General features: G+C 54.0%; 2 protein-coding genes across 2 annotated transcripts; both read right to left on the reverse strand.

Moving 5' to 3' along the window:
- Window positions 1-1,133: 1,133 nt before the first annotated feature.
- FOXR1 (forkhead box R1) lies at window positions 1,134-9,138 on the reverse strand (the record flags this gene model as incomplete). The annotated part of the gene is made up of 6 exons (XM_080640850.1): window positions 1,134-1,162; window positions 1,674-1,915; window positions 3,139-3,365; window positions 3,585-3,835; window positions 3,937-4,008; window positions 9,078-9,138. The coding sequence occupies 6 exons, from the start codon at window positions 9,136-9,138 to the stop codon at window positions 1,134-1,136; spliced, it is 882 nt and encodes a 293-aa protein (XP_080496976.1).
- Window positions 9,139-12,281: 3,143 nt separating this feature from the next.
- UPK2 (uroplakin 2) lies at window positions 12,282-14,305 on the reverse strand (the record flags this gene model as incomplete). The annotated part of the gene is given in 9 exon segments (XM_080641274.1): window positions 12,282-12,418; window positions 12,934-13,000; window positions 13,002-13,008; window positions 13,361-13,476; window positions 13,478-13,500; window positions 13,673-13,708; window positions 13,711-13,806; window positions 14,231-14,272; window positions 14,275-14,305. Coding segments are annotated over 9 exon segments (555 nt in total).
- Between the last annotated feature and the right edge of the window lie 1,243 nt (window positions 14,306-15,548).

Raw genomic sequence — 15,548 nt, forward strand, 5'->3', positions numbered from 1 at the left:
TGGTCAGCTCAGCCCTGGGGGAAACCCATTGCCTTCAGGCACCGTCCTAATGTCTGTGGCATCCAGACATAGCTCTGAGCCTCATTCCTCTTTCTTTTAAAAAAATATTTTTTATTGATTTCAGAGAGGAAGGGAGAGGGAGGGAGAGAGAGAAACATCAGTGATGAGAGAGAATCATGGATTGGCTGCCTCCCGCATGCCCCACACTGGGGATGGAGCCCACAACCTGGGCACGTGCCCTGAGCGGGAATCGAACTGTGACCTCCTGGTTCATAGGTCGACGCGCAACCGCTGAGCCACGCCGGCCCGGCTGACCATGTGCCTTTCTTACTTGCCCCCTATTCCCCTCAGACCTGAGGTTGGCAGCTGGCCTGCCCTGAGCACGGCCTCCCATGCGCAGGAAAGTCACCCCCGGCTGGGTCTGCAGCGCTAAGGACCGGAACCCCGCGTGCTCTGGCTTTTGCTGAGGGTGTGGTGAGGCGCGGGGCGGCCCAGGCACCCAGTCCATGGTTCCACCTGCGTTTACGGGCGAAAGGAGCCTGACTACTCCCTTTTCCAAGAAAGTATTTCCTCTCATCTTCTCGCTGCTCCTGAGTGGGTAGTGCTTTTTGGGGTCTTTTGCAGGCTGGCTGCTACAAGATAGCATCTCCCAAGACTATCGTCATCACCCAGAAAAGCGGGAATTGTGTCCGACCGGCATGGCTCAGTGGTTGAGTGTTGACCTATGAACCAGGTCAGGGTTTGATTTCTGGTCAGGGCACTGCGGGCTTGATCCCCAGTGGTGGGCGTGCAGGAGGCAGCTGATCAGTGATTCTCTCTCATCATTGATGTTTCCATCTCTCCCTTTTCCTTCCTCTCTGAAGTCAATAAAAATATATTTTAAAAGGAAAAATGGGAATTGCTCCAGGATTCCAAAGAGGGTGAAGCATTTTCTTCCTTTGAGGAAAGAAAGAGTATGGGACCCCTTTGCTGCACACCAGACCACTGCCCCATTGCCTCTGGGGCATCCGTCAGCTCTGGGGACACCCCATTCCCAACCTCAGAGCTCACCTCTCCCCCATCCTCAGAGACCACACACACACAGGCTGCTGCTGGAACTTTAATAAGGCACAGGCTGACCTCGCTTCTTGGACTTACAGGTCAAAGAGGAAGGGCATCACATCTGTAAGAGAGGAAGAGTCAAAGGAGTCGAGCCTCTGCAGGTGCTGCTGCCGGAGCCTGGAGCCCTCACAGGTGGTCTTTTCCCTGAAGGCCCACGTGCCATGGCATGAGCATGAGGAGTTTCTCAGCCCTCTTCCTAGATCAGAAGAGCCTCAGAACACACCTCCTGGTGTCCAGGCAAAGAAAACTCCCCTTTTGTACACGGTCACTCATGCCAGGCCCCGACACGGTGGCCACCGTGTCCCTAGGCTGCTGGCCTGTGAATAGGACCAATGGTATCTGAGCTGTTTCCCCATCAACTCCCTGAATCTCAAGTCCCAACTTGTGGTTGGGTCCCACTTTAGGCAGCTGCCCGCCCTTCCCCCCCCCCTCATCTCAGACCCTGCTATCCTCTCCCCTTCCTCCCATGGCATGTTTCCTTCCTTGCACATCCAGCCTCGGGCCAGGATCTTCAGCCCCCGCCTCCGCTCCCCCCCACACACACACACACACACCGTGAGGCGGCCTCACACCTGGCTGGCTCATGCACTGCTGGATCCTTGCCAGCTGAGCAGAGGCCAAGGCCCGGGCCTCCTCCTGGAAGCGGCGGCGGCCCTCCTCCGTCAGCTTCCAGAGGCAGGCCCGAGGCCAGGAGCCAGCCCCCGCCGCCTGCGCGCTGGCCGGCACCTTCTCAAAGCTGTCTCGGAAGCAGAGGTTGTGGCGGATGGTGTTCTTCCAGCCCTCGGGAGCCGTCCGGAAGAAGGGGAAATGCTGTCTGAGGACGGGGCATGTGAGGGAGGTGCGTTCTCCTAGGCCTGGCTCCCCAGGGGCTGGGACCCTCAGCCCTCCCTCCAGGGGAAGGCTCTGCTGGTTGAGCCCATGGCGAAACCTCCACCTGCTATATGGTGGGCACAAACCCCCATCTTCTAAATGAGGCCCTTGCCTGCCCGGTCCCTAGGCTCCCTAGCCTCTCTCCCTCTGAGAACGGGGGACCTTGACTTGCAACAGCAATGGAGCATAAATCAGGCCAACCAACTCCTGGAAGAGGCACCTGGTCAAGGAGGGGAACCACTTGAGGGTGAATATTCCAAGGCTCTTCTGATATAGGAAAAGGTCTGAGAAACTCCCCACACTCTACCAAAGCTCCAGGTGAGTCCCTTCTCAGACATGTGCCCCTGGGATAGGGGGAGCTGTGCCCAACAGTACTGTCCACAGGGAAAGCATGGGGAGACTGTTGGGGAACCCAGACTTTATACTAGATGATCTTTAGAGGGAAGTGGGAGAATTTGTCACCCAGGGGAATTTATGTTTTAAAGAACTAAGCTGAAACCCGGCCAGTGTGGCTCAGTGATTGAGCATCGACCAGGAGGTCACAGTTTGATTCTGGTCAAGGGCACATGCCCAGGTTGTGGGCTCGATCCCCAGTGGGGGGCGTGCGGGAGGCAGCCAGTCAATGTTCTCTCTCATCATTGATGTTTTTCTCTCTCTCCCTCTCCCTTCCTCTCAGAATCAATACAAATATATATATAATTGCCTTTTTACAGAGAGGAAGGGAGAGGGATAGAGAGTTAGAAACATCGATGAGAGAGAAACATTGATCAGCTGCCTCCTGCACACCTCCTACTGGGGATGTGCCCGCAACCAAGGTACATGCCCTTGACCGGAATCAAACCTGGGACCTTTCAGTCCGCAAGCCGACGCTCTATCCACTGAGCCAAACCGGTTAGGGCAATACAAATATATTTTTTTAAAAAAGAACTAAGATGTAAAAAGAGTCGAGTTTTTGAATGTGAGAGTGGGTGGAGGTGGGTATCTAGGGACTACGCAGAAGCAGTGCCTGGGGAGAGAGCGTGAGAACACACCTGTCCTCTCGGGTCCAGATGGTAAAAGCCAGGCAACAGCAAAAGGCTGGGTGGACTGGAAGGTTTCAGACCAGGGCCCTCACCCCCGCCCCTCCTCATGGCCCGGGCCCCTCCTCACGGCCTGGCAGGCACCTACCGGGTGAAACTGTAGATCTGCTGCACATGGAGGCCGCAGGGGGGGCTGTTTCTCAGTGCCAGTGCTATGAGGTGGAAGTAATTGAGAGGGGGCCGGGGCCAGGGCCTCCCCTCCTGGCTGGTGGCTTGCCGGAGCCTCCGACTCTGGAAGGGGGCCCTTTTGTGAGGGGACGGGAAAGCAACAGAGGAGCTGTCGTGCTGGTCCTTAGCCTCCTCCTCTTCTGTGAGCTAGAGGAGTACAGAGTAGGGACTGGTCCTGACTCCATGGCCTCTCTGCAGTGCAGTGGCAGGAAGGGGCCGTGGTGCAGGGCCACCATCTGGACTGGTCTCCAACCCAAGGGCACAGATGATTTCTGAGCCCATTAACCCTGTGAGATCCCTGAACACCAGAACTCTGCGATGCTTCATCCCTTTGCCCACCCTGCCTGTAACCCCAGAGACCCCCACCTCCGAGCTGCTGGGGGAAGAAGGGGGCTGCTTCGGAGGGGGAGACTGCTCCTTGGAGGACGTGGGCAGCAGCTCCCCCACTTCGGCCTCTGAGCAGTGGGCACAGTCTTCCTCTTTCGGGGGCAGCAGAGGGGAGAGGAGTATGCTGGTCAGGCGTTCCCCCTTCCTGGGCTGTGAGACCTCCAGCTTTCCAGGGGGAAACACGATGTTGGGGTTCACCCACATCCACAGGTTGGGCTCAGTGTCTGGACCTGTGCAGAGAGAAAGCAGGTTGGGCACCTTAGCTCATGGCGTTGGGGGTCCAGCCCAGGCCTTGGGGCCACCGCGCCAGAGCACTCACTCCCACACTCACCATCTTCATCAGGGGAGGGGCTTTTCCTCACAGGCAGTGGAGGCTCAACCACACGCAGTCTGTATCTGGCAACTGGCAAAAGACAGACAGAAGAGGGTCAAAACGTCCTAGGACTTACACTGTGGCCCCAGGGCCCTGGGCTCTGAGGCTTGTGGGATGGGGCCGTGAGCCCTGCGTGGGGAGATATGACCCCATATTCTACTAGTTTTTCCTTAGGTCTCGGACCTCATGCACCTTTACGTCCTTCTCTTCTCACACTGTGCACACTGTCCCTGAAGGATCTGATGGGTACCTGTGGCTTCGTCACCTTCTACCAGGATAATAAACGTTCACACCTCTACCCAGACTTCTCTACTCACTCTTTTTTTAAAAAAATATATCTTTATTGATTTCAGAGAGGGAAATAGAAACATCAATGATGAGAGAAAATCATTGATCGGTTGCCTCCTGCATGCCCGCCCCCTCCTGGGGATTGAGCCCGCAACCCCAGCACATGCCCTGACTGGAATCAAACCCAGGCCCTTCAGTCTGCAGGCTGGTGCTCTATCCACTGAGCCAAAGTGGCTAGGTCTGAACATCATTTCTAAAACTAAACTCCAATTAAAACAAAACAAAACAAAACAAAAACTAAACTCCATCTTCCTCCTGGATTCCATTTCAGCACGTGGCCCCACCTCTTAACCAGCCTTTCAGGCCAGGCACTTAGAAATCCCTTTTGACTCTTCTCTTTCCCGACAGCCACAGCAAATCAATGACCAAGTCTGATCATCCTAGTCCAAGCCATAATCCAAATGGTCAGGTTATCAGTTTATACCTTTTCTTTAACTGATCATATTACAGTTTGAATGATCTCTCTAACTTGTGAACCCAATCTTGTCAGCCTTCGGTAAAGCTTTGAAATGGCTTTCCATTGCCTTTGGGCCAAGTCTAAAGACACTCCTTGAAAATGTCCAACATTGGCTGCTCATGGGTGGAGTCATTCCTCCCAGGCTCTTCACCATCTCCCACAGACCACACTCTTGATCCCAGGCCTTCCTACAAGCTGTTTCTTTAGCCAGAAACATGCTTCCTTCTTCCTGTTTGCATGGTTCATTGCTATCGTGGATTGAAGGGGCCACATGCTAACCTGACAGGCTCAGGGGAGGCCTGCATGGCGGTCTTGTAAACTCAGAGACCTAAAGGAACCACAAAGGATGGTCTGAAATGAAACTTTAACTAAAAGCAGTTATGGTGGGCAGTTACATCCTAGGCTGGTATCTTCACTGACAAGGTCAACCTTTACCTGAACTGAGCCCACCTGTCTTTTCGCATCTATGATAACATACCCTTGAAATATATGGGTAACTTTGTAACTTCCCTTTTTCCAGACCCCTTGGGGCACACCTAATGTTCCTGGGCGCCCAGCATTGTTATCATGTTAATTGTTGACTGTTAACTATCCTGTAAGTATGTGTCTATCATTTTACTTTTTATCCAATCCCAGAGGTTTCCCCGCTTTGCTTTCTCCCGCCTCTCTAACCTATCAATGGATTTCATGTAACCCACCTATGTCCCTCCTTTGATGGTAATGTATAAATACAGATGTAACCCGCCATTCTCCAGAGCATTATCTCAATTCGTTCAGATTCTTCTTCCCAGCAATTGTCAACAGTTTGGCTCAAATAAACTCACAAAAATTCTTTCCAGGTTGGAATGTTTTCACGTTGACACCTATCAGGCTTCTCCTCCACCGCTGCCCCAAACCACATAGTCCGGGATCTGTTGTGCTAAATCCAATTGTCAGCCCACCTCTCAGCAGGCCTGGCAGCATTCCTCTCAGCCACTTCTTCCTTGAAACACTTCCTGTGAGTGGTTTCCCAAGAACCCAGTCTCAGTTTTGATTTTCAATGGCCCTTTCCTCAGGTTTTGCTGGTTATCTCTCTTCTCTACAGTCTCTTTACAATGTGATACCCCAGGGCTCATCCTTGTTCCTTCTCTCTTCTCTATTCTCACCTCTATACCAGACTCTCAAAATTGCTATCTGCAGTCCACACCTCCAGAACTCCAGGTGTATATTTATCTGCATATTCAACATTTCTACTTGGATATGGAAAAAGTATTTCAACTCAGCCTGTCCAGAACAGCATTCCTAGTTTCTTCCTAAACCTCTTCTGCCAAAGCTTCTCTCAGTAGAAAGCAACTCCATCCTTCCACTTATTTATCCTCTTACACCACACATCCACTCTACCAGCAAACCTAGCTGGTTCTACCTTCTCACCACATCCCCTACTACCATCCTGGCAGTCCAATCTAGCATCATCTCTTGTTTGAACAACTATAACAGCTTTCCAGTAACTAGTCTCCTGGTTTCTAGGATCCTAATTTCTTTTCTTTTTGTGTGTGTGTTAATCCTCACCCGAGGGTATTTTCCCATTGATTTTTTTAAAGTGTATTTTTATTGATTTCAAAGAAGAAGGGAGAGGGAAAGAGAGAAATATCAATGATGAGAGAGAATCATTGATTGGCTGTCTCTTGCATGCCCCTTACTGGGGATAGAGCCTGCAACAGGGCATGTGCCCTGACCGAGAATTGAACCCTTACCTCCTGGTTCATAGGTAGAAATTCAACCACTGAGCCGCACCAGCTGAGCTCCATTGATTTTTAGAGAATGGAAAGGAGGGGGAGAGATAGAGAGAAACATCAATGTGAGAGAGACACATCGATTGGTTCCTACCAGAGCTGGGAATCTAGCCTGCAACTGAGGTACATGTCCTTGACCAGAATCAAACCTGGGACCCTTCAGTCTGTAAGCCAATGCTCTATCCACTGAGCCAAACCGGCTAGGGCCTAGTTTCTTTATATGTACAATGTACCCACAACACAGCAGCCACAGTGATCTTTTCAGAATATAGATCATGCCAGACCAGCTACATAACTTGTGGAGCTCCTTGTTAAAAAATTATTAAAAATCTCAAGACAGTTATAGCAGCACATTGAATTAAGTGAGAAGGTTAAAGGCGAATTCTTTCTATAACATTTGGTTCCCTCTAAGGGAACTTTCCTCAAGCAGAACAGTGTAACCCAGATGGGAAAATATAACTTATTGCCCATTTCCTGCAGTCTGGGCTAGCAAGATTTGTTGCCTGTTTGCTCACATGTTACAGAGGCCATAAATCGTAAAACAATACACAACCCCCGAGAGGGCTGTCAGTGCTGGTGCCAGACCAGGCCCTTAGGTGTGGTCTCACAACCCCCATCCCCATGCACGGGGCTTTTTGCAAAGCCCCCAAAAGGTCCGGAAGTCCCATCCATATTTGGGGGACAAAGAAGCCAAAAAGTTATAAAGGAAAAGCTTCCACTAGATAGATTGCTTTGCTCAGACTTTGAGAGGCAACTCCTCTGAGTCCGCTGGCGTAATAAAGCTGTGTAACTCCATTTCTCTAAGCGTCGCTTGGTTTTTCTCCGGTCTTCTATAACGTGTTTCCATCCTATGCAGCTACACAGGTCACATGCTCATGAGCTGGTGACTGTCTCCCCTCTGCTCAAAACCTTCCAACCACTCCACATCTCACTCAAAGTCAACCCCAACGTCCTTAAAGGGGAAGGCAGCTCTTCCTGGTCTCCATGCCACACCTGTGAGCCTCCTCTCTATTTTCCTTCACCCAGCATCACGGGCCTCCTTACTGCTCCTCACCCTCCAAGCATATGCCTTCCTGGTGACTTTAGTACTGGCAGTTCCTGCTGCCTGGGACACTCCCTTTAAATATGGTTCTCTTGGCTCCCTATCTCACCTCCTCCCACTCGATGCTCAAATATTATGCTCCCAATGAAGCCCAACCTGGTGCCCTGTTTAAAAATGTAGCTGCCGCCACCTTCCCTGCCCCCCCGCCCCGCTTCTTACTGTGTCCTTTCCCCTTTTGACACACTAGTGAGTACATAACTAGTGTGTTGTCTGTTCCAGGAGAATGTAAGCTCCATGACAGCTTGTCTGTTTCCTTCCTTATGTATCATGAACTGTGCCTGGCAAACTGAGGGTCTCACTAAATCTCTCTCGAATCAGTGACCACAAGGGAATGGCCATCAGCACTGCTGTGGTGGCAAAGAGTTGGAGGCGATCGGGTCTCCTTGAGTAAGACCTAAAGTGCAGAGGTGAACATGTGCAGAGGGTTAGGCCACTGCACCACAGTAACACATGGTGGACCAGGTCTAGTTAGCAACCTGAACAGCTCTCCAAAGAAATGTGATATCACTGGCCTGCGTGGCTCAGGGGTTGAGCATTGAGCTATGAACCAGGAGGTCATGGTTTGTTTCCCCATCAGGACACATGCCTGGGTTGTGGGCTCCATCCCCAGCGTGTGGAGTGCAGGAGGCAGCGGATCAATGATTCTCTCTCATTGATGTCTCTCTCTCTCTCACTCTCCCTTCCTCTCTGAAATCAATAAAAATAGATTTTTTTAAAAAAGAAACCCCTTCTGCCACATGAAGACACAGCAAGAGGACCAGGAAGAGTCCTCACAGAAAACAAAAACAAAAAAACAAGGTGATAAGGGGGTAACAATGAGCATTATGTAAATGAAGGTAACCTATAAACACAAAAGAATGCTAAACAGCTGTTAAAGAGACACAGGCCTAAAAACACAGCGGGGACCAGTGGAAGGGGCAGGGTGGGAGCGGCGACTGGGGTGGGGGAGGGGGGGCGGGAAAGCGAGTTAATCCGAGTCCTTTGCCCCAACAGGTGGCCATGGCTCACAGAGAACACAAGGTGATGCCTCCACTCCCTGCACCTGAAGTTCCCACCCAGCCCGACGGCGGCTTCCCTCAGCCGGTGGGGAGCCCTCTCAGTGCCAGACCGCGGGTCACAGGCGGGGACACAGCCACGGTCAGAACCGGTCATCACGTTATGTTCACAGGAGAAAAATGACCAACCCTGTGTGCGCCCAGGAGCAGCGGCGGAGGGGCCTGGCAGGCCTGGGCTGCCGGGCGGGCGGGCTGGCTGAGCTGCTGGCGCCCAGGGGCGGGTCCTGCTCCGGGCAGGGGCCTCCAGCTCCGGGGGCGCGCCCCCCAACTCCAAGCTGTGGTGGGCTCGCCCCGACGGGGCCCACAGCTGGGCCCCTGGCCCTCACCCACGAGCCCCCCCCCCCACGCCTCCCACGCAGGCTCACGGTTCTGCTCCGCGGGGGGCAGGTGCGCGGTGGTGCCAGCCAGGAAGCACTCGTTGCCCATGTCCCAGTCCAGCAGCCCCGGGACCTGGCTGTGAAGGCCAGCCCAGAGGTCCAGGCGCTGCGGCCGCATGTCCACCTTCGGAAGGAGCCCGGCCCGTGGGCGTGGGCGGCGGAGAGACTGAGGCCGGCCCGCAGCCGCCGCAAATCCCGGAGCTGATTGAATGGGGCCCTGGGCCTCGGCCTCCGCCTCGGGACCTGACGGCCCCTCTGGCCGGGAGCTCGCTCAGGTCCCCTCCCCACTGCGTTTGCACAGACCTCTGACTTCATTAGGTTCGTTTACCATTTAAGAATGACTCCGAGAGAGTACTAACTTTCTACAATTTCAGATTGGTTTTAAGGCTTATCCAAGATCGAATCTGTAGAACATTGTGGAGATGGGATTAAATGGTGCTTTTTTTTTACTTTATTGATTTCAGAGAGGAAGGGAGAGGGAGAGAGAGAGAGAAACATCAATGATGAGAGGGAATCATTGACTGCCTCCTGCATGCCCCATGCTGGGGATGGAGCTTGCAAGCCCTGACCGGGAATCGAACTGTGACCTCTTGGTTCATAGATCAACGCTCAACCACTGAGCCATGCTGGCCAGGCTTAAATTTTGTTTTTAATAATTTAAAAATTTTAGAAAAATCCTAAGAATACTATAAAAACTCCTGTATATCTAAATATTGTAATTCAGCAATTACACTTTTGACATTTACAAATTACACTACTGACATTTAACCACATTTAATTTTTCTTTCCCGATATACATGTATAGTATTTTTTCTGAGCTGTTTAAGAGTATTTGCAGACATCATGCCTCTTTACCATTAAAGACTTCAGTGTGTATTCCCTAAAACAAGGATATTGGCTTACATAACCAGGAAATCAGAAATGAGAACATTGTCTTAATAATATCCTTTTTTTGTTCTTGTTAATCCTCACCCGAGGATATATTCCCATTGATTTTAGGGACAGTGGGGGATAGAGGGAAAGACTGAGAGAAACATATAGATTGGTTGCCTCCTGTACGAGCCTGACCAGGGCCCGGGCCAGGGAGGAGTTTGCAACCAAGGTACGTGCCCTTGACTGGAATAGAACCTGGGATCCTTTGGTCCACAGGCTGGTGCTCTATCTACTTAGCCACACCGGCCAGGGCCCAATAATATCCTTTATAAAAATTTGGTTTTGGCCCTGGCCGAGTAGCTCAGTGGGTTGAACTATCCTCCCAATGCACCAAGGTTGCAGGTTCCATCCCGGGTCGGGGCACATACAGTAATGCAACCATTGAATGCATAAATAATGAACAAATCAAGGTCTCCTTCCCTCCCTCCCTCCCTCCCTTCCTCCCTCCTTCCCTCCCCCCCCCCCTCCCTCCCTCTATTTCTATAAAAATCAACTGAGAAGTTTGTTTTCTGGCCTGGCTGGTGTGGCTCAGTGGTTGAGCACTCACCTATGAACCAGGAAGCCACGGTTCGATTCCTGGTCAGGCTGTTGTGGCAGAACACACGGCAGAAGGATCAGCCAACTCTGAGGGAGGAAAGTGTAACCTTTATTTCACAGATCTGCTAGTCCAGGGGAATTCCAGATCCAAAGCCTAAACTGAACTCGTGGGGAGCCTCTGACATATATATCTCCTCCTGTGGCAGCCCCTGAGGGTCCCAGCAGCTCCACCCCAGTCAGTCAGAGTAGGGAAGTAAGACTACAGTTTTAACCAGATACTGAACTAGGTTGCAAAGCGCCCCCCCCCCCCCGCCCCCATTTTCCTTTTCAGGCTTGGCTCACTGGATAGAGCATCGGGCTTCAGACCAAAGGGTCCCAGGTTCAATTCTGATCAAGGGCAGGTACCTCTGTTTCAGGCTCCTCCCCAGCCCTGGCCCTGGTTGAGGAGCATGCAGGGGGAACATTTTTTTGAACTAAGTGAGGGTGACTACTCCTGCACTTTCCCTCAGTTACCACATGCCCCACTCTTGTCTCTGCCCACCAGGTTAATCCACGCCTGCTCCCTCCTTCCAGAGCCCCTCTAGCCCCTCTCCATTCCCCTCTTGCAGGATCCTGGCCTTTGGTCTCCCCCTGGTGGCCCTCTGTCTTTCCCTAGTCAAGAGCCTCCAATCATTTTTCCCAACGCTTCCCCTGCCTCTGCCAGCTGGTGCCCACGCCACTCACCCCCAGGCCCTGTGGCCTCTGTCCCCTCATGACACACCAGCCCCTGGTTGGGGGGCTTGCTGCGGAGGGTGCACAATCCCACAGCTAGGTGTGGGTCTGAGGACTCTGACTCCTGAGTTCCCTCCTCTGGCGCCTTCCTGTCTCCTCTGGAGCTGAGGTATGGGGCAGAGAGGGGCCTGGAAGCTCCCGCAGCCTAGACGCAGAATCTGTAGCCTCAGGACAAAGTGGGGAACACATGCAGCAGAGGCAGCAGCTGACTTAATTAATTAATTAATTTTTTAAACATATTTTTATTGATTTCAGAGAGGAAGGGGGAGGGAGAGAGAGAGAAACATCAATGATGGGAGTGAATCATGGATCGGCTGCCTCCTGCACGCCCCCTACTCGGGATCAAGCCCACAACCCAGGCATGTGCCCCTGACCTGGAATTGAACCAGGACCTCCTGGTTCATAGATCAACGCTCAATCACTGAGTCACACCAGCCAGGCTTTATTTTTTAAAAAATATTTTTAATTGATTTCAGAGAGAGAGGAAGGGAAAGGAAGAGAGAGAAGAGAGAGATCTATGTGAGAGCAAAATATGGATCGACTGCCTCATGTCCACCCTCTGTTGGGGATCAAGCCAACAACCTGGCATGTGTCCTGACTAGGACTTCAGGGCACAGGATCCCCAACCAACTGAGCCACACCGGTAAGGGCCCCCTTTATTGTAGGAGCTCAGTGCACTGGTGAATTGTTGGAGGCAATTAAAGAAGTGAAAGGGGAGGGAACTCCACTGTGACAGGAGCAGGGTGAGAAAGAGGACAGGGAGAGCTGGAAAAGGGAGGCCTGGAGACAAGGGGAGGAGCAGAGGGAGGAGGGTGAGGGGAGCTAAGGCACGAAGGAGCCAGACCAGGACGGGGAACAGGCCGGCTTGTCAGGAGCAAAGGCCCAGCTCTGGGCTGGAGAGCTGGCCAGTGCCAACATCCTGGCCGAGCCTCCTGTGCCCACTTGGTCTCCTCACTTCCGGGCGCCCAGTGCCAGGGCCACGATGAAGCCCGCGACCAGCAGGAACATGGCGACGGAGAGCAGCACCGTGATGACCACCATGCCCCCCGTGCGGGCCATCCCCAGCCCGATGGAGGCCCCCTTGCGTCCTGTGGGGGGAAGCAGGGAGGTCTGAGGGCAGGCGGCCGCCCCGGGCACTCAGCTTGCTGCCTCCTCCAGCCATTCCGCCAGGTACCCTTTCATCTGTCTATTCACCCAGCATCCAGGCCATCCAAGAGATCCAGACATCCACCCAGTAATGGAGGGTACAGCAATCAATTGGACCCGGTCCCCCCACAGAGAGCCTTCAGTTTAGCAGGAAGATGAGCCAACACAGTGAGAATGCCCAGGGCTGGCCTGGCTGGGTGGCTCAATTTGTTAGAGTGTTGCCCCAATAGGCAAGGGTGCGGGTTCCATCCCCAGTCAGGGCGCATACAAGAAGCAACCAATGATGCATAAATAAGTGGAACAACAAATCTCTCTCAAATCAATCAATTAAAAATAAACAAATAAAATAAAATGCCCAGGCTCGGTGCTAGGATAGAGGGGGCCCCAGGGGGGGGTGCGGTGCAGTGCCAAGGAAGGGCTGGGGGGCTGCGGCTGGAGCTGAGAGGGAACAGGTTACTCACGAGAAGGGTGGACATGGGGACCTCTCGACTGGACTCAGTGGCTGTCCCCTTCCTCACCCGGTAAGGAGATGCTTTTGTGGGGTTAGGAGAGAAAGGGAGAGAGGATCCTCAGGGAGTGTCTGGGACTTGGGAGAAGAGGAAGCCCAGCCAGGCCTCCCCATTTGCCTCCACAGTGCCTCTCTGGAGCGGCCCATTCTTTTTTATTATTTTTATTTTTAAAATATGTTTTTATTGATTTCAGAGAGGGAGAGAGAGAGAGAGAAACATCAATGATGAGAGAGACTCACTGATTGGAGAGGCTCATTTGTGAGCCCTTTAGCTATGCCCTCACTCCCCAAGGTGACCACGTCCCACCACAACCGCCCACTGCCAGGACCCAGCGCCCCCCTCCCCCAGGGGCCCAGGCCTGGACCTGGCACCTACTAGTATTTGGTTCCTGGCGCGAGGTTTGTCACCTGGTATGCGCTGAGCCGGGTGACCGTGAAGCCAGCCCCCCTGTCCACCACACTCACCAGCTCCCTTCGCCCACGGCAGGGGGGGCACCACAAAGCCACATGTCACCACTGCGCGGGAAATCGGGGTGAAAGGCAGGTAGGGCTTCTGGAGGCCCGAGGAGAAGGGGCAGTTTACAGTGCGGGCCCAGCAGCGGTGTTGGTTGAGGGAAGGGGGTGTGGGAGCAGGCATGCTGGGGCATTCTGGGAAGGGACCCGGGATGCCAGGGACAGGGTAGCAGACCTGTGCTGTCATTGGCTCTCCGGACCATCAGGGTGCGTTGCCCCCTGTGAGGTGGCAGGGGGGCAAGGCAACCAGCAGGCTCTCCGTTAGCGCCGGGGACAGCAGGCCAGAGAGGCTTGAGATGTTGAAGACTGCTGAGGGGCCAGGGGGAAGTTAGGTGCCCCCCACTGTCAGACCTGTCCCCCCCCTCCCACCAGGTGCCTCTCCCACCCTGCGGTCCATTGGCAGAACACGGACCTTTGCTGGTCCGACCGCCAGGTGGCAGGCGTGGGCTACAGAAGCTGGGTACCCTACAAACCTGCAGATCCAGCGGGGCCCAGCCTCACCCCTACCCCAGCCTCGGGCCCATCCCCAGGCCGCTCTGCCTCCTGGGCCAGGACGAGGACAGGAGTATGCACTGGGCTCAGTGGCCGATGGCTTCAGTGACCAATGACCAGTCACTGCCATCGCCAGTCCCCACTCCCGACTGGCCAGATGAGCCCCTCTTTCTGAGTCTGGAAGGCACAGGGGGCACTGTCCAGTCCAGGCCCAGTCCTCCTCCCCCCAAATGGCAGAGACCTGTAGCCCCTGGGGCCAGGATAACCATCAGGACCAGGGTCAAGGCAAGGTACGGCTGGGTAGCAGGGATGCCATAGCTGGGCTGGGAGCTGGAATGGATGCTGGAGGCTGGGCTTCTGGAGGCAAGTGAGGCCTCGCCTCTGGGGCTGCGTTTTGTCCTGGGGCGGGAGGGGCTGGAGAGGAATCTTGTCCAACCTGCCCCTTGGCTTTCCAGCCTCGGGGGTGGGCAGACAGGTTTTTCAGGATGGGGAGCTGGCCCTCAGGCCCGGAGTAAGCATCTTGGTGGCTTAGTCAGCTGCGGGGGGAGGGGGGGGAGGGGGGGCGGTGGTAACTAAGGGGGGAGGGGTGGGGTGGGGGGAGGGGTGGAAATCCCCCCTTCTCTGGGACCCACACCTGGAAGGGCACCCGTGGTTTTGCTGCCGGGTATCTGGAGGACGGCTCCCCTGGTCGTGGGAGGTCTCTGAGGCAGCGAGCTCTGAGGGTGCCCTGGGCTCAGGAAGAGGGGAGCAACTCCAAGGCCTTGGCTGCGAGGATGGAAGCTGGTTGTGCGGCAGCAGCGCCAAGGGCTCTAATGCTGGCTCGGCCGGCGGGCTCAGGGGCTGAGTGTCAACCTAGGAACCAGGAGGTCACAGTTGATTCCCGGTCAGGGCACAAGCCCGGGTTGCAGGCTGGATCCCCAGTCGGGGGCGTGCAGGAGGCGGCCGATCAATGATTCTCTCTCATCATTGATGTTTCTATCTCTCCCTTCCCCTTCCTCTCTGAAACCAATAAAAATATATTCTGAAAAAGGGGGCTCTAATTCTGAGTGTTCCCTGAGGCCCAGGTCCTGCTGTGGGAGCATAGAGGGATGTGGTGCTGGGAGTGTAAGGGGTGGGGGCAGGGGGCTCCAGGGAAGGCTTTGGAGAGACCAGGAGGCGGGCATGACCGGTCCCACGGGTGGCGTGGACACGGGCAGCCGTGCTCAGCAGCCTTTGTTGAACTGTTTGAGAAGAAACAAGACAAAGAGACCTGGTAAGAGAAAATGAAAACACATCGCCCCTCTGGCTGCACCCGGACCCCTGTGCTGAGGGAGACGGAATGGTGAGCAGAGGAAAGTGTCGGGGATGCCGGGCTGGTGCTCCAACATTTGTCCTCCACGTCCTGGGCAGTGGGGGGCACTAGCTCCCCTTTGTAGACGTGGAAACAGACTCCAAGAGGTGCCGTCACTTGTGGGATGTGGACACTGTAGGAGGGGACGGAGACATCCACAGAAGCTGATGTGTGTCTGTCTAGCCTCACCGGAGGGAATGTTTTCATTGAATTTAGAGACAGAGAAAGG

Source organism: Plecotus auritus (genome assembly GCF_963455305.1).
Source record: "Plecotus auritus genome assembly, chromosome: 9".
Lineage (NCBI taxonomy): Eukaryota > Metazoa > Chordata > Mammalia > Chiroptera > Vespertilionidae > Plecotus > Plecotus auritus.